This window comes from Atractosteus spatula, chromosome 7 (genome assembly GCF_055471065.1).
Source record: "Atractosteus spatula isolate fAtrSpa1 chromosome 7, fAtrSpa1.hap1, whole genome shotgun sequence".
Taxonomy (NCBI): domain Eukaryota; kingdom Metazoa; phylum Chordata; class Actinopteri; order Semionotiformes; family Lepisosteidae; genus Atractosteus; species Atractosteus spatula.
The window spans coordinates 41,696,849-41,715,769 of record NC_142712.1 but is presented as its reverse complement, the minus strand read 5'-3'; the positions used below and the strand labels follow the sequence as shown (position 1 = coordinate 41,715,769).

The 18,921-nt window shown below is 41.5% G+C and overlaps 1 protein-coding gene across 7 annotated transcripts in view; it reads left to right on the top strand.

Annotated features, from left to right (window-relative positions):
* foxp4 (forkhead box P4) overlaps positions 1-18,921 on the top strand; it is a 135,450-nt gene that overhangs the window by 79,066 nt on the left and 37,463 nt on the right. For 5 of the 7 annotated variants that reach the window (XM_088920942.1, XM_088920938.1, XM_088920940.1 and 2 more), the window contains exons 4-6: positions 4,737-4,859; positions 9,388-9,474; positions 17,973-18,123. In XM_088920942.1, coding sequence (XP_088777068.1) covers positions 4,737-4,859; positions 9,388-9,474; positions 17,973-18,123 — 361 coding nt within the window. The remainder of the gene's footprint in view (positions 1-4,736; positions 4,860-9,387; positions 9,475-17,972; positions 18,124-18,921) is intronic. The other 2 variants (XM_088920944.1, XM_088920943.1) reach the window with 1 other exon arrangement.

Here is an 18,921-nt window from a genome sequence, read left to right as displayed (position 1 = left end):
CATGCCTACCGTTCTGTCTCCACCAGCTAGAAACAGCAGAACAGGCTCTTGAAACCATATCCATGTCTCATATTAACTACTAGAGGTGTGTGTGGCCATACAGTGAATAATACTCAACAACTATGTCTCTACTGACACCCAGGAGAGAAATAAATACCTCATTTCCTCTGGGTTCTGTGCAGATAAGTATTTGCAGTCTCTTAGGTTTTAGGAAAATATAGCATGTAAACAGGGCACAACCCATCCTGATTGTTCTAGCTCAGTGTCATCACATGCTTTTTAAGGGCAAAAACATTTGTCTGCTGTGGGTCCGCTGGGCAAAGAAAAACTACAGGAAGCACCAGTGAGACTATCTTTGTCTTGGTGTTCTGGTCTGGCTTTGTAAAGCTGATCCATAATCATTTCATGCAGACATTTACCTTAACAGGAGGTGTGTGACATTGAACATTCTCATAAACAGTTGGTAAATTCTAATTATAAAATTAAATGCCAAGTAGGTGGTCATGTTTGCCGTAGGAATTCAGCTTAAAGCTTGTTGTGTCTCTTGAGCTGCTGGTATTAACCTAAATGTTTAATGGGAATGAAGGAAGGAGTTTCATCTGTGTTCTTCCCTCCTGGTTGAGGCAAAGCTGTTACCTCTCCTTGCTAATCTATATTCAGGGGCCTCTAAGTGCTGCATCTTTTTAAATTACCGGCGGTGACAAAAAAGAAAACGAAAAAAATTAAATGCATTTAATCTATGCCTGACTTCAAATCGTTAGCTTTTTCAGCCTCTTCTATTACCCATTCTATTCACATCTAAATGAAAGGGAGGAAAAAAATCATTTATGCTGAGAGACAAAGCCGAATGAAAATATAATTCGGCATTGTGAGATGCTTTTGTTAGTAGCCGTCAAGCTGCTAATGGTACCGCTTTTGTTTTCTCGTGCCGTTCTGAAACCCTAGTGTCGAATTGCATGCTCCGCTCAGGGTATGTAATCGCCCGCCTTTGTGATATTAGATTATAGGGGCAATTAATGCCGTCAAACCTTAACAACTCGGTATTCAACTCACTCGTCAATCGTGCAGCCGCGGAATGGAAGGTGTTATAACTCCGGTAATTATTATGCCTGCAACTTGAAAATGTCAATGAACGTGTGTATAAAATAAAATGTATGGGTTGTCACTTGGAGAATGGGATGCACAAGAGCAATTAATTACAGGTTTTCATTTCCCAGCTCCAAATGACAAGCGACGGCACAAGCCAAATTAGCGTGACGCCAGGCATTTCCCCAGTGCTGCCATTTGCTCCTCCTGGAGCTTGGATTTCTCAGTGGGCTGGATGGCGTTTTTTCCTCTTCTCTACCCCTCTCAAGAATATCAGCGATAGCCCCAGTTCATTCCCTTGTAGATTTTATTTTTAAAAAAACTGCGTTTAATTTTTTCACACTACCCTAACGTGTTTAACACCCCCCATAAGCTCCATATTCTGACAACAACTGTGTTGTTGTCCTGGGTTCCTTTTTAAGTGAGAAGCAATGAATTTTGAGTTAAGTGGAAAAATGAATGAAACTTTCCCTTAAGGCCAAGGTGCTGTTTTTCAGAACAGACATTTTTTAAATGATTGATGCTACAGTTCTGCATACATGGCTTTTAGCAAGTCATGATGTTGAGGTGCTGTACAGGTATTTACAAGCCTTGCCAGGAAGGGATTTCAAAGTTGTTTATTCTTTAGAATTTTGTATGAATTGCATCTTGTTCCTCTTAGGACCTGAGGTTTTTATCAAGAGGAACTGGGTTTTTAACCATTGAAAAAATGACAGGTTTTCTGAATAAGTAAAGTCAAAGACCTTCCAGGCTCTTAGGTTTGCCACAGAACATCCGGTTTACCTGCTTTAGTTCTTGAGTCCATGTCTGTTCAGTAACCACTGTTGCCCTCCCTTGGCATGCCGTTAAACTATGCTTTTGCTAATGCTATTAAAAAATAAAAAAAGTTTAAAAATCTTAATCTTAATCTGACAGGTGATATATTTAAGAAAATGTTCATTTTTAAGCATGCACTTCAGTGCCTTGGTAGATGTACAAATTCATTGATACATGGGTAAAAGGTTCCCTGGAGTTATAAGGTGCTTTACTGCACAGCTTGGCAAAGAAATGTTGTTTACATTGGTGGCATTCAAGACCAGATCTGTCCACTGTCTGTCGCAAAGAGGTGAGAGACTCCGTGTAGAAAATTCATTGGTATCAAAGCTCTATCTGCCCTGTCTGCTGAAGGAAGCCGGAGTTCCAGATTTGAAACATCTTTGGGTCTTCTGTGGATTTCACTGTGGGGTGGTTGTAAGTTCCAGTTTTAATAAAGGGCTGGACAGGGCTGAAGGCTCAGCTTTGTCACCAATAACTAAGAGCCACAGAGCTAGCATGAAAGAGTTTATCTGCCCGGAGCATGATGGGCCTTCAAGCAGGAGGTGTTCCTATTTACGGGAAATCTTGTTTACAAAGTAAAATCAGTTCTTTACAGATTTAATTTGTAACTGACAGCTCTTTCTCCCTCAGGCTTTGCATAGATAGGCTGTTCAAAATACGGCCAGTCATGCGTTGCGAGAAAACAAATGAATGCAAATATCTGATAGGAACATGTTGCGGCACTGTACGGTTGAAAAGTCACTCAATGGGATATTTCACTTCAACAATTCCTATGGCCCCTTATAGAAAAACTACACCTTAACAGACATATTTAAAGCTGTCTTTAAATACTGCCTACCACTCAATGACAGTATTGACAGCAGAATACTTTGGGAATGAGCACAGTATTTAGAGTTAGTCAGAACAGTTTTGTGGCATTTATATATAGGGCTGCTGCCTCACAGGTCTTGGATCCTATATTCAATTCCACCCTTCTGTGTGGAGTTTGCATGTTTTCCCATGTTGATTTGTGCTTTCTCCTACCTCCCAAAGACATGCAGAATGGAGTTAATTGGAGTTTCTGAATTCTCCCTGCATGCTTGTGCATATGAGCGTGTGTGTGCTGGCCTATGATTGACTGACAGCCCCTTTCAAGCCGAGAGGAGTGCTGTGCTCTCAGTCCTTCCTTGTGCATTGTGTTTCCAGGATAGGTTCTTCATCAGACCAGGTGGCTTTCTGGGTAGATGGAACACTTAATATACCAATATACTGGATAATATATATACATTTAATATACATATAATACACATTTACACAGTGTAATCTATGCCTTTCCTGCTGTGTTCTTAAGTTGCAACACATGATTTAATTCTGCTTTTTAACCTCCTTTTCTCTTGTTGTGGTTGATGATGGTATTTGAAAGAAAGGACATTTTCAGGCTTATAAAGTAAAACAATCTACCACAACAAAAAAGCGCCCTATGTTTCTACAATATCATAATGTGACAAATTCAATTGTTATGCTGCAAAATAATTTCTCAGGAGGTAGTTTTTCCCTGGGCATCATCCCAAGTACGTAAAAAATTTGATTTTTGCTTTTCAAGGTCTTATAAGAAGTGATACTCGATCACAGATTTGTAATGCGATTAGTAGAGCTGTGACTTCTTCCTCTTGCATCACCAAAAGCTTTGCGCTTCACATTATTGTCGCTGTTGCCTTAAGATAACGATCAAACCATTCAGTATTTTTTAAAATTGGTTCACTGATGGTAAATCAGAATAAAATGTTAATTGAAGTAGGACAGAAAAGGATAAAGACATTTATTGTGGTAGATCTGATCATCGAAAATCTTATTATATCATTGTAACTCATGCATATCAAAACTGCTTTGCTGTTGTCAGTATCAATGATATCTTGTATCGATTTCAAATTTTTCAGAAAAAGTCATTAATATTCTTGGAGATATGGTGTTATTCTTCTTCCTAATAATCATCATCATCAGTCATCAGTCAGTTGATGCTTTTATCCAAGCCATAAATCATAATGTTTATGTTGTGGGTATAAACCTAAGGAAATCAATTAATACAATAATTCAGCAAAACAATTCAACATAGCACAGTGGCTAATACAGCACAGTTTAAGGTAAGCAAATTATTGCAATACTTAGATTAATTATGCAAATGCTATAAATAAGTGAACTAGCTACTGTTTATGATTGCAATTAATTAGGATAAGGAAAGTATTGCAGTGTTGAGATTAGTTATGCACCAGATATGTCCACACAAAATGAGTACAGTATGAGACACAGAAATAACACCAACACAGGCTCTGAGTAAGTGGGTAAAGGAAAACAAATTGTCACAAATCTAAGAACTACATTCATTAGATCTTAATTATAAACTACAATGCTGTTAATAAAACTACAAGGGAAACACATTGACCTTGGGATAGTGTTTAACATAACCAACCTAGTTTTATTGTAATGTAGTCAAAGAGTGTGGTAGTGTCACAAGGCAGGCAGGTGCTTGCTGTGTAGCGTTGTGTCCCAGGCAGGCGTACTGAGCCAGCTGCTTCTTTTACCTGTGCTGCGCATCTCTCCTGAGTACTGTCTTCCACCCAGGCTGAGGGCCATAGCTCTACTCTTACCTTTCTGGGACAACAAAGGAAAACTGTAAAATTGCAACCTTCCTGCCTGCAAGAGTAATGGAGAAAAAAATGAGTGTATTTGAAAACACTAACAAAATATATCAGTCACATAAAAGCTGCAGGGATTGTCGCCCGCAGGGCTAGTAGAAACTCTGCTGCTGCAGGCTGTGTGCGGAAGGGGAGTCTGACTGTGCGTTTTCCCTCCCGCAGGTCCCTGTCTCGGTGGCCATGATGACCCCGCAGATGATCACCCCCCAGCAGATGCAGCAGATCCTCTCTCCTCCGCAGCTCCAGGCGTTGCTCCAGCAGCAGCAGGCCCTCATGCTGCAGCAGGTAAAGGCTCCGCTGCGCCCTCGGCCTCGTCTCCAGCAGCCCCGCGAGAGCGCGCTGCCCCTCTTCGTCGCCGTGGGAGGAGCCTACCCAGCGAGTGCTGCTGTCCGCAGCCGCGTACCTCTCCTTTCAGCCCCCGAGCAGAGCCGCCTCGCTGCTGTGTAGTGCGTTGCTTCCAGTTCAGTGAGCTGCTAGCAAGCAAACAAGCAAGATGGGCTGCGCAGCTTCCTGTTGTTTGCAATCTCTTATGTTTTTACATTAATTAGTCTCATCAGCCCCCTTCCTGTTCATTGTCGTCTTACATCACAAAACCAGCCATCGATGCAAAAATGCTACTACTTAAACGGCAACATTAACTGGAAATATTTTTGTATATGTACATAAATGTTTTATTGGCAACTCAGGTGTTAATAGCCCATTACACATTTAGAAAGTGTCATTTGCAACTCCTCAAATGTACACTAGATTGTAGTCCACATATTATTCTCCATTTGGGCAAATGAGAGCTGTGCACTGAAAAAACGGAGCCGAATACCTTTCCATACTTGTTGGAAGGCACTGACGCTGTACTAGCTGGGGGCTGGAGGAGATGCCTGCTGGGCTTGACTGAACAAACACCCTGTCTTCAGTGAGTCTCTCCAGTACGCCCACTGACCTCTTCACCTTCCGCACCTAGAGAAATGAGGTCATATCCCCCACCCGGCTTTCAGAATCACTAGTGTGTGAGTTTTAAAGATGTTGCCGTAAGAAAGAAAAGTTCTGGCACAACTTGAGAAGACAGTTGATTTAATCATAATGGGAAAAAAAAACTGCTGGAGGCAAGTGTAAATTAAGTAAAAAAGATCTGACAAAGTGGATCATAAAAAAATAAAATATTTGCAGATTTCCCAGAAAAGCAGTCTTTTCACAGTACATCATCTCTCTCCCTCCTTTTACACAAAAAACACTCAAAAAAATGGGTAAACTCTACGTTTCCCTGTCTCTTCCCATGCCTACAGTGAATTGTGCAAATGAAATGAATTCAGTGAATTGCATATTCTGTAAGTTTTCTGTAGAGAATCATGTTATATTGTCTATAGATTGTATATATGTACATGTGTACATACACAATTTGTCCAAATTTTATTTCTGCAGCCTATAATTACACTACAGTCAATGTTTCCTGTCTCTCTCGTCTTTTCTTTAAAGTGAAACCCAAGGTCACTATAATGAAAATCAAAGGTGAATGCATTCCAGTCTGTGCAGCTAACATTAAGGGGCACTGAATCAAATCATTAAAAAAACCCTTAATTATCCCTTTAATTATTCTTCCAACTATTAAATTCCATATTCGCCTGAATTAAGAGGGTAATGACTGTGAGCTCCAGCAGACCTGTGCTGCGGTGCATAGCAGCAAGTGTAGCCCATTGTGCCGGCAGATTAGTAGAGTGAATCCCTGAGAGACATGGGCGTCAGACTGATAGAGTTTTGCAGTGGATAAGAACAGCTCTTTTTTGTCTTGGGACTCTGTGTTAAGCATCCCCAAATAACGCTGTGCACTTCATTGAAAGAGAATACTTATTGTGCTTCCTGGGATTTCTCTGGTAGGGTCTCGGTGTGCATTTATTTAATGATCTCTCATTGTAGCCAGTAATTTCCTGCCCTGAGGCTTCATCTCTCTGAGTGACGTCAGCTGTATACAAACTGATCGATTTACTCCTGGCATTCTGGGGCAATTTTGGACACACTTGCAGTCTACAGTGAGCTTTTCCTTTGAAAATCAAGCATGTATTAGTTATTTCTAACTTTAACTGGTCAAGTAGCAATATACAGGTCTCAAAGGCACAAAATAATTGTATGTCATTCACCTTGTGTGTCATCTATAATGCTATACCTACCGAGAAATCTACAAGGTCACGCTTGCTCGAAGCCTAATTTAAAAACCTCTTAAATATCTTGTAGTCATTCTTTACAGTAATCAAAAATAATGTATTTTTCAGTATGATATTGTAATCACATTTCTCCTGTGCTAAACTTGCTTTGAATTATTTTGACGTAATGCTCATGTACGTGCAAAGCAGGGGTTGCCCTTGTTGCTCAGCGAAAGTGTTATCTTTTAATTTCCTTCAGTACGTTGTGTAGAAATTTTCCCTAAAAAAGCCCATGCACACCCAACAGATCAGAGCTGCCTCTGTCCTGTAGGGCTCTGAACACAGGCCCTCGCTATCTAAAGAAGAGATTAACTGTACAGTCAGGAACTTGCGCAACTGATTAATGGGCATGCTTTTGTGTGGTTATCATAAGTTATTGGGAGTTGTGTAAACAGAATTATTTATTGGATAAGAACGTTTTCTGCTACGCAGAACTGCTGACGTGAAAGACAGACCAAGGCGTGTTGCAATGCTCTGTTTATTTGGTGATACATATCCGTAAATTTCCTGACAGGATACAGCAAGCACTTCCCTTTCGGACAGGTCACCCTCGCAATGAAAGATTCTAATCTTAATGGGACTTCCTTCGCAAATTAATAATTTAAAAGTAAAGCAAACAGACTTAACCAGAGTGGCTTCTGTGGTTAGCCAGACTTGCAGTTCTGTGGAACCTGTGATGACAAACTTTCTGGTTGGAGGCCAGGTTTTTTTAAGATGGCATGCTGCAGTGTTCGATGAAAGATAAATATAGCCACAGCACTTTTTTTTAATTATTCTTGATCCCATGCCTTAAGACAGAATAACCCCATATGATTTTATAGCAATAATATTAATCCACTTTCACTGGAAAAGGTCAGGCCTCCTTACAATGCATTCACAGCCAGCTCTTATCCTAATACTTGAATTATGTGTTAGTGTGAGGTGATAAACCTCAACTGTTTCAAAAAAGCCTAATATAAGCAGTTTAAGCAGCATGAAGAAAGCCTCTGTGTGATGTATTCCTTGATAACTGAGGTCTTTATTTTTGTTATTTATAACTTCTCTTTGTCCCCCTCACCCCCCCCCCCCTTTCTTAATCAATGGTAGGTGTGGCGGCCCAAATTGTTTCCCGCTGATATCATGGGCTGAGCAATATTTACCTGTACACAGAGATTGAATTTCCTATTCAGAAGAGCTCTAAATGAATAACCACACAGTAAATAAACTCTGCGTTCTTCATTAACCCAGCCTCTGGGTAAACAGACAGTTGTTTTCTCAGAATTTAAACTGGGCCCTGGAGTGGCTGGGCAGGTTAGTACAGTCCCTTTATAATGAGGTCATAGAAGGTGGTTTTATTTAATGTTACACAACACTTCTCTCCTTAACCATGGGTAATAAAATTTTGCAGGCTGGCACAGTGGCTCTTTAGTCTGTTGCACAAGCTCAGAGCAGCTAACCTTGTTGATGAATAACTTCCTGAGGGATATGTCTCCCCTGACAGTTTCTTCACTTGCCGAAGAGGAGCTCTCAGCACTGGCTTTCCCTGTACCTGGTTTTACACACTGGAATTCCTCCTTAGATGTTTTTCTTTTCCTTAACTTGTGTGACAAAACTCCTGCATGTGTTGCGCTTTTCTCCTCTGTGTGTTGTGGCCTAATAACTCGTGTTACATGGCAACAAATCTCTTGAGTGGAAAAGGCTTGTATGTACTCTAGCAGTGCAACTGCAGCTTGTCTTGTTTCAGATTTCTGTCTTTTTTGCTTTGCTTCGTTGGTTGTTACTCCAAGCAGAGTGAAACAGTAGAGGAAATACCAGAGTGAATGCTGTGTGGCTGGTTACACAGCCCCACTATCTGTGCATGACCTGGAGTTTCAGCTCCCTGAACACCAACCCCACAATAATTCAGGCAGTCCATAAATAAGAGGGGCTGTCAGCCATGACTTTGACTCTGTAGCAACACCCAAAGAAAGCCAGGCTAAATTGTTTGGAAGATTTACTGTGCTTATCCACTGTTTAGGCCCAGGTGTGAGAGCAGATTTTGAAAAGCAGTAAAATGGTGTACATTTTTGCTGGAAACATCTCCCTGAAGCAAAGATCTTGTTTGGTCATGTCTGGTGCTATTTTTTTTTTTGTTTTGTCCAGACCACCATTTGCTTGAAAAGAATCTTTGTGTTTTTTTCACACTTCAGTGAACATTTACAAGAATACGAGATGTTCAGCTTGGGCCTGGCTTGAAGGGACATATTGCTGATGGGCCTTTGGCAAGTTGACTGAACATATGCTTTCAAGAGAGAACTGTAGCACTGCTGTCTGTGGGAAAAGGGCAACCACAGCCCTACACATCTGTGCTTTGTGGAAAAACAATGACATTGTACGGTTCTTGTTTCTTAGGCTTCTGTAATCATAAATGTGCTTTGTTATGGTAGTTATAAAAGCTGTAGTGGTTTGTCTTACCACTGTGTGGTGGTGCAGTGGAATAAAGTTCATCCATTCTGATGCTCTTGAATGGGGAAGTGGTAAGGACTGGGAGATCACTGGGATGCACTAAGTATCAGTGTCTAATGTGCCTAATGTGTTGGCTGGTAGTCTTTTGGAATCATGTGGTCATTAACACTCCAATGTCTCTTGTTTTACTCCCCCAGCTGCAAGAGTATTACAAGAAGCAGCAGGAACAGCTGCACCTTCAGCTTCTCACGCAGCAGCAACAAGCGGGAAAGCAGGCCAAAGAGGTGAGATCTGTCCCTTCGATAAAAGAGCTGGGCATTGTGAGTGCTTTCTGACGCCAGGAAACAAGTAGAGAATTTTTGTGTGGTAGTTCTTCACTGTTGAAGGAAGAACAGAGTCCCTCAGAATGCCATGTCCCAGGTGTCCTGAGGCTTTGGTTGGGGTTCCCGTGAAGCCAGTCTTAACAGCAGGACTGGAGCAAACTGGGAAAAATCCGGAAACCTGAGCAGAGCGAATAAATAAACTTGACTTTTCAGGCCTTTTTGTTTCTGTCTTCTTGTCTTGACAGAATCTGAGCAACATGGGGCATGCGCATGTGTCTGAATTTGGTTTCACAGCAGTAAAACGATGACTCAGCTCTTTCTAATGCTTTTATGATTCTATTCCCTTTACACTGTTTCCCTTTTCCTATTTCTGCCCTCCATATTCAGGGATACAAAAAAAGCCCTTTATTTAAAACTCATTTTTTCTCACTTTTGATTTTTCTTGTAGTTAGTGAATATTTCTGTAGAACTCCCTTGAGTTAACCTGAAAAACTGACACTAAGGCCTGAATGGGACTCTTTTTGTGTATGTGGGACTCTTTTTGTGTCAGTCATTGTGGAACAAGCAAGGGAAAGTGACAAGTATGTTTAGATTCATCCCCCCTGCAGAATCACCTCAGAATCGTAATATCTAATTTATTTTACAAACATAAGCACTTGCCGTGTATATATTCAGTTAGCTCAGTAACACATATGGACACTTTAACTGTCACTTTTTAGGATGAAAAAGAGATTGAAAAACCAAAAGCTGCTGAAATAGTTTAACAAGTAGATATCATGTATCATTCCTTACAAAAGAGTTATGAAGGATGTTTTTGTACATGCATCTCTAAATGAATGCATCCTGTGCGTATTGTTAGCGTGTGTTTCGTTGCCCTTCTGGGGTTTCCACTGTTAAAATAGTCCATTCTCTTCATGGCTTGGTGGTTTGAGGCTACTCATTTTTTTCTGTCTCCGTACTGTGTCATTGGAGACTAGTACACCTGCATAGTGTGATGAAAACTCTGGGATTAAGTACGGGAGGAATCTTTTTCTTTTCATGTAAACGTAAAATCACCTCAGATGCTGTGTTAATACCCATTCAATATTAATTTAACAGCCGTCTCACAGCTGGACCTCAGAAATCCCTATCAGTGCTCATGTGAGTAATTCATAGATTTGTTTTAATTATCAATTAAGAAATGGCTGGATAATTTCAGAGAGCAATTAAGAAAAAGGCTGGTATCATAGGAGAGTTAAAAGGAGATCTCTTCAATACAATGTAAGGAACAAGTGGTGGAGGGGGAGCCAGGGTATTCTAAATCACAAAAGAATTTTAAAGAAAGGAAAACTGTATACTGTCCACTTAACCTTTTCCTTCAAGAAGACAACGTGTGAGGTTGTATTTTGTAATATAAGAGATATACTCACTAAATTCCCTTGTGATCATGAAGGGATTGTTCTTGTAATGATGCTTAAACATTCAAGCTTACTAGCACACTAAACACTAAATGAGCGACAGAATTTTTTTCGATTCTTAATAAGGGCTTTCATAGAACATACAAACATGTGTTTTGTAAGAAATTATGGTGTAGTTTGCTTTGTGAGAATTTGTTAAAATGACACTTTTCCTGCAACTCCCAAACATGGCTAAGATCAATTAAAACTTTTAGATATTTGATTGATTGATTTCTTACACTTATATAGCGTTTTTCTAGACACTCCACTCAAAGCACTTTACAGGTAAGGGCGACTTCCCTCCACCACCACCAGTGTGCAGCATCCACCTGGATGATGCGACGGCAGCCATAGTGCGCCAGAACGCTCACCACACATCAGCTCTCAGTGTGGAGGAGAGCAGAGTAATGAAGCCAATTCATAGAGGGGGATTATTAGGAGGCCATGATTGGTAGGGGCCAATGGGAAATTTGGCCAGGACGCCGGGGTTACACCCCTACTCTTTTCGAGAAACACCCTGCGATTTTTAATGACCACAGAGAGTCAGGACCTCGGTTTTACATCTCATCCGAAGGACAGCGCCTGTTTACAGTATAGTGTCCCCGTCACTATACTGGGGCATTAGGACCCAGATGGACCTCAGGGTGAGCACCCACTGCTGGCCCCACTAACACCTCTTCCAGCAGCAACCTTAGTTTTTCCCAGGAGGTCTCCCATCCAGGTACTGACCAGGCTCACACCTGCTGAGCTTCAATGCCATATTTAGCAAACATCGCGGACATCGGCAAGAACACCTGAGCCTAATAATTATTAAAATCTTTCCAGGTGTGACAGGGAAATCATTAACAGTACTAGATGAACTCAGAAGTGCTTTGGATATTTTGAAGATTATATGATTAGCATCTTGTTTTTTTGTTTTTATGTGCAAAAGCAAGTAGGATAGCATGCCAGAGGTTTAATATGATTAAAATGAGATACCTGGAAGAGGGATAGATGCAGTCAATAGAATTTCAGTTAAATTCAAGTTAAAGGCCACCAGCAAAATCAATAGGAAAAAGGATAAGAGTGCCTGTAAATATATCAGTAGCCAGAACTCATTGGGTTTTACATGTCTAGACCATACGTTTCTTAGCTTTATTTAGTGTACTTAAAATTTATCAAAAATCTCGACAGCATGCCCCAGAGAAAGGAATCATTCAGATATCAGTTAACCAGATTTTCTTAAAGCAAACTGACTGGATTGTAAGCAAGTATTTTTAACAACAGCCTGCAGAATTTTAGTGCTAAGAGACTTTGCATCAAAATCTTCAGAACACATCTTTAACATGTCTTAAAGATTACAGGTCACATCAAGTATCAATCCTCTTTTTTTAAAACAAATGAGAAATGCAGCACAGTGTTCCAGTGCACACCTCTTCCACCCAGCTGCTGTTTGTTCAGGGAGCAGGATAGTGAGGAGGGATGGGGGGGTTGTGATTACTCTACCTGAAAAGAATTTGGTTTCAGCTGTGTGGGGGATGTTCCCTTCAAGCCCCATTGTCAGGGTGGCTGTGTTCAGTCTGACTCACTGGCCTGTGGAGTTGCGGTAACAGCACAGGGAGCCTAAGGGCCCCCGTGTTCCGGTGTCAGCACTGACACCCACTCGCCTCACATTCGGCATCTCGTTCACCGTACAGCTTGCAGGAGCTCTCTCACAAGACACCCCTCGGTATGTGTTGTCTCCACATTTTCTGTTATGGCAATCGAGAGTGCATTTTATCGTTAGAATTTCAAACGGCACAAGGGAAAGTTCCCTTTTTGAAACAGACTGATTGCTAATTGAACACTTCAGTTCACAAACTTTTATTTAATCAGAGAAATACATAGGAAAAATAATAGATAGCCTTGCATTAAAAAAAATAAAACATTACAATGGTTATTTTGTACTGTAAGTGCTTCACCTACTTATGATATCACTAATGGACTAGGTGCTTATCAGTATATCAGACTGTACATGGCTGGCTGTGCAAACTAAAAAACACAGGAGCGGTGAAGTACTGAATTAAAATTAAGCATTCTTAGTCCTTTGAAGGTGTTAAACCCCCTTTATGGAGAACACATCCTTTTATTTATGACTGAGAACCCAGCGTCCTTAATGTTAATAGAACTAATAAATACGTATGTAGTCATATACGGATTTTAAAACAAATATTCTTTTGGCTTCTTCAAATCCTTTTCCTCTTCAGGATTAAGAGTCCTGCTCCCTTTCATGTTAAGATTTGCCCCAGCCACACTCATGACTGATCGTGCAAATACATGGTTAATATAGCACCACTTCCCAGCAAAAAACCTGCTCCCTCTTGTGAGACCACCAGCCTGACATTTCCAGCAAGGGGAAAGAGGAGGGAGGAAGGCAGGGAATGGTAAAAAACGAGGAAAAAACATTTGCTAACCTTAGTCTTGGCCTCTGGAGTTTATGAGACATTTTCCCTTATTAAATATTGGTGCAGGTATTGGTAGTTGGTTTTAAAGAGCAAGATGGCACTTGATATTAATATGAGGAGGGCACTGGTGTGCAGGGGTCACTCCCTCCCCAGTCATAAAGATCTCACAGTGATCTCACAGTTCTGGGCTGGGGGTCATTTCTGCTCCTGGCTACAACTAAGAGCAGGTGGAAGCTGCACAGTATAATGGGCTCAAATGTTATGGCCTTCATAATATTTTTTCACCTCAAAATACATTTGATAAGATACTGCATCCAAATAAGAACAGATGTTGGAGAAGTAATGAGACCAGTTTGTATCAGTTCAGCCTTTTCTGGCAAGAGGAACAATTCTCAAAAAGGAATCCTGATTTAAATGGACCAGTAAATTGAAATACATCGTACCTAAAGCTACTATTATGGTAATAACTATTGTTTAATTCTATTAGTGGGACTTTTTACCATGGCTACGTACATTCACAACACACCTACAGAACTGTAAAAACTAAAAAGATTCTGCAAGTGTTGAATGTGCCTGAATGTGCAGTGCTGTAACAAGCTAAAAATGCAGCATGGTTCAGTAAGGACTACACACTGCACAGTAAGTCATACAATAAATTGTTAAAGACAGAGCTGCTGTTCATCAAATCCTGCGGAAAAGATCCTTTTTATACAAGTCTTGGTTTAAGAGTGGTTTATGCCTTTGAAGTTGGTGGTGAAGTCTTTTGTCTCTGTCGACCCTCCTGGGCAGTCTCCAAGGAACACCTGGAGGTTTCGAATAAATGGTGGAGAAGAGCCTTATATGAATATATATCAACAAACTGCCCACTAAATGGTCAGCTGTCCTGTTTGGTAGATACTGTAGCAGCTAATTGAACTGAGGATCCCTACACAAGTGTCCACATGTTGGTAGTGCAGAAGTCAGAAGCCAGAGCAATCGAACAGGGAATCGAAACCCAGTCGAAATGTCTTGTTGTTCTTATCGGTGGCTGGGAGGGCATTCGGCTTTGGTTTTGTTCAGCTGGTTCTTCAGTTTATTCACAGTCCAATGGAAAGAATTAATTCCCCAGCTCTGTGTAACACCGTGTTCTCACCGATACGTGTGATTGCAACAGCGGAAACAAATTTTTCCACAGGAGTCGGATGTAATTTTTGCTGGATAACAGGACATGAGGGAAGCAGAGAAGAAACCTAGATCCCTAAAAAGACCCGAGTCAGGCAGCAGTACAAGGCGAGGGTTGTGTATGTGCACTTCTCTTTTGGAGATCCTAGCCCCTGGGGTGAGAGAATCTGACAGTGGTTGACTAAATGAAAGCCAGCCAAGCAGAGCATGCGGTGTGATTCCTGACCGTGTTAAATCTGCAGTGGTTGCTCGCTGCCTTTAGAGCCATGTTTCTGCGCTGAGCCAGCTGCAGACAGCTTCTGTTTTTCATGTTTGGTTTTTAAAGACACAGCTTGCAGCTTCGCATGCTCTACTGGCAAAGCCTTTACCCCACAGACGGTGTAGAAAAGGCTCACCTTAAGATGGCTTTGCAAAGTAGTGTGATTCACTGAGGACTTAAGTTGAGGTAATAAAAGGTTAGTTTTTGGACTGAATTTTTCTGCCTAAATTGTTTGTTTCAGTATGTAATTTAGATTGGTTCAACGTTTCTCGGTTTGTCTGGTATAGCCCAAAGTCTGTTTTGTAGCACAACTCAAAGTAGAAGTTGTCCTAATTGCAGCGCTCATTGCTGTTAGTCAGCAGAAATGTGGGCAAGATGGGGAAAAAAGAGCCTAAAAAAACAGCCACATGCTTATGCGTTGGTAATGCTCAGTTTTGCACTTTTTAAGAACTGATGTTTAAAATGCTGGTTTGACGCTTCAGCTCTCGAGTCACCCAGGAGTCAGATTAATGAAGTGCTGCTGTCAGTCTGCAGTGGCATGCTGAAACTCTGTTTGATGTGCTCATAAATCAACCTGACAGCCCTGTTACTTCGCTAGCTTTAGCCACTCAACTGCATCTAATGTAAACAGAACACAGACACAATGTGTTAAAGAACTTGAACCGTGTCACTGGGGAGAGCGCAAGAAGGAGAGCGAGTCTTCGGCGCTGTTGTTCGTCTCTCTAGAAATGGCTTAAAAAAGGGGGGGTTTGGGGATCGTGCCACACCCTTGCTCATGCTCTGCCCCTCTCTCCGCCTTGAAATGCAGGCACCCCTCTATGCAGCACGGCTCACAACACTTCTGTCACCCTGCACAGAAAAGTATAACTACAGTAACTCTATATATATAGAGTGCAAAAGGTTGCAATGTGTAAAGTGCTGGCCACCTGTTGTCAGCCAAAATGTTACAAATGTTACAAGATCTGTAGAATGTCGATATCTTAAATGCATTGCAGTAGTTTCCTACAGCACCTTACCTGACATCATCTAGTTAATACGAGCGGGCCAGGATAACAGCAGTTTAATGGACAAGATCTATCGTTAAATATACTCAAAACCACTGTTTTGACCGGAAATCACGGCCATGCAGAAAAATATTCCACTGTTCTACTAGAAGACTTTTAGTGTCATTGAAAGAAGCACAACAGAAACTTCTTCAATATTGCTTAAAAGTGTGCAGTGAAAACAAAAGCTTTGGTTGTTTCATCAGAGAAATGGGAGACTGAGATGGTCAGTTGACCTCATTATTGGGCAGACATGGTCTTTGCTCTGAATCTGTGAACCTGTGGGAAATGATAATAGCCAGACGTGCAATTCCCCCTAAGGAATCCATAACTGGTGCGCTCTGGGGCAAAATAAAATAAGCTTTCTCTGTCGCTGACATGTATAGAGTAAATCTCAAATCTGAGTTGTTTTTGAATACCGTCATTGTTGGACCTTTCCCTTTTAAAAAAAACACACTTTGTCTGCGGGCTTTAACAAGATTAATGTGAAAGATGCTCTGTTTCATAAATGCACTGCTTGTACTAACAGACTGGCTCTGTGCCACATCTCACAGGAAGTGACCTTTCACCCCTCTTGAGACACCTCGTCTTTGAAGGGGGGTGGGGAGGGCTACCTCTTAAGATGAAATTGAGAAACTGATTTTTTTTCCTTTAAGAGTCTTATCTCCAGAAGATAAGGACCATATTTCATTGGGGTACATCAAAAGCAAGATGCAGGCAAGCCTCAATAAGTGAAAGTTACCAGGAAGGGGAACATTTATCAAACTAACGTTTTTTGACATTATCGCCAGATGCCATATAGCCTGTACCAGTCACCCCCTGTGTAGATTTCCCATATTTTCACCTCTGTAAGAAGATTGATGTGATATAGTATCTGGAGAATGGTTTCGTTCTCCTTCAGTGTTAAGTTTTTTTGGTGCTGCTAGGGCAGGGGGGTGTTATTTCTTTATTTCAGTCTTTCCAGTCTAGTCAAATCCTCGGAGAGCTCTCAAAAGCAACTCAAATGATTGCCTGGAAGATCTTGAATTCTCCATTATTGAAGTAGCAAGATGTTTTAATCAGCTTCTTCACAGGGCAGCCGGAGTGACCTCCCATTACGCAGCATTAGAAAGTCTCTGCACAGATTTCGGAAGTTGGCTGGGATTGAAAAGGGGCAGCCCAGCGATCCTCGTCCTCAGTATCTGAAAGCATTCCAGATATCCTTGAGGTGTAGCGCTGTTCAGAAAGTGTGCACATGAAAAGTGAAAACAGCATGACACTTCAGTTAAGTTCTTGCACAAAAGTGAATTGCATGTATTACTGAGAAGTTTAAAAAGCTGGTAGTTTTGCTGTACAGGAACTACTTTATTGATCACAGTGTCGAGAACACCTTTAGGGGTGTGATTTTCAGGTTATTTGAAGGTGAAGTTATTTTAGAGCTGACAACAGCTGCAAGTACAAATACTATCAAGGTTTAAAGTTTCCTGTCTGGTGACCAGAAAGTGTTTGCAGAAGTTAGTGTTTCCAGATAGGCAGAAATGTCAGTGTATACCAGTTGCAGTGTGTGCAAATATAATTAGAGGTAGAAATAAATAGCATGTTTGTCACGTGGTACAAACCAAATACAGGAGATGTTAGGAGAAAAGGGTCGGTGGCAACAAAGGCAGGGAAACACAGTTACTCCCCTAGATAACTGTGGAGTTTGCTAGAGGTTATCGGCACTGGGTTCGCATGTTATTAATTTCTGATTCCTACTGTGTTATACGTGAACCTTTAAAGTGGTCAGTTGCTATTTATTTTTTGGAAAATATTTGTTGTCATCAATCTGTAACTGGGTGGGAGGAGTCTGAACAAAGCAATACGTATTTAAAGTGTCTGTGGCTTGGACCAGTAGAAGAACTGATAGTTGTGGAATTGTGTCGTGTAACAGGAAGTGTTCGAGAGTGGACAGAATACTGTAGAGGTTTGAGGAAGTGGGGTTGGGTTGTAGGACCCATAAATAAAGTTAACCTGGCAGTGAGTCGCTCAATGACCAGCATCAATCAGTATCAACCAGCCACCTGTCTGTTTGAGAGCTTTTCTGGTGTGGGTGCTGTACTAGAAGCTGACTGTTTTACCTCTCTCCTTCTCTTTCTCTGTGTCCTTCTCTCCCTCGAAGCAGCAGCTGGGAAACAAGCAACTGGCGTTCCAGCAGCAGCTGATCCAGATGCAGCAGCTGCAGCAGCAGCACCTCCTCAACCTGCAGAGGCAGGGCCTGGTGAGCCTGCAGCCGAGCCAGGGGGGCGTGCCCATGCAGACTCTGCAGCAAGGTGAGGGCCATGGGTTGAAGGGGACAGATATCTGAACAGGACTTTTGCAGTCACTACAGTACTGGCATTTGGCACCTTCTGTGTTCCATTAAACCAGCTTTGCCATCTCTTTAGGGTCCTTTTCCAAAGGAAAGTGATCTTTAATTATTGTGATGCAGCAAGTGTGCTAAGTGTTAAATAAGCATAGCCCTGCCAATACTACAGCATCCCCCCCTCCCCACTACCAAACCCCCCTCTTCTCATTGTCTTCCTTTTGCCCCAGGGAGGGCTCGTAAGATGCACTCTTCCCTGACTGACCCCTTGCGATTTGAATGTTCAGGTTAAGTGTGATGAAAGTGAAGAAAACGATGATAGGTATCATGGCTCCATCGCAAAATCAGCAATCAGCTATCATTCTAATCTATTAGTGTGCGATTGTTTCCCCCTCGAGAAAACCGCAGCCATGTACATGTAGCCACATGTGAAGCTTGTTAACTTAATCAGGTCATAAAAAGATAAAAGGGATAGTTGATTGTTGGTTTTGTGGAAGGCAGTCATTTGGATAATAGGTAAAATATGCCTTCAAAATGCTCTGCTCTGCACTCAGCAAGGAGGGGGGCAGCCTTTAGGGCAGACAGACAATGTCGGTGGAGCCCGTTTCTCTCTCTGTGCTGCAGCTCTTGTGTGTTTCGCTTGTTTTCCAGTTTCCAATGTAAAGAGAAAGGACTTCCCCACAACATTTCTCACTCAGTAATGTTACAGTTCATTCCAAAGTGACCTTTACATTAAAAAAAAGTTTATTAGAGCAAACATACAGTG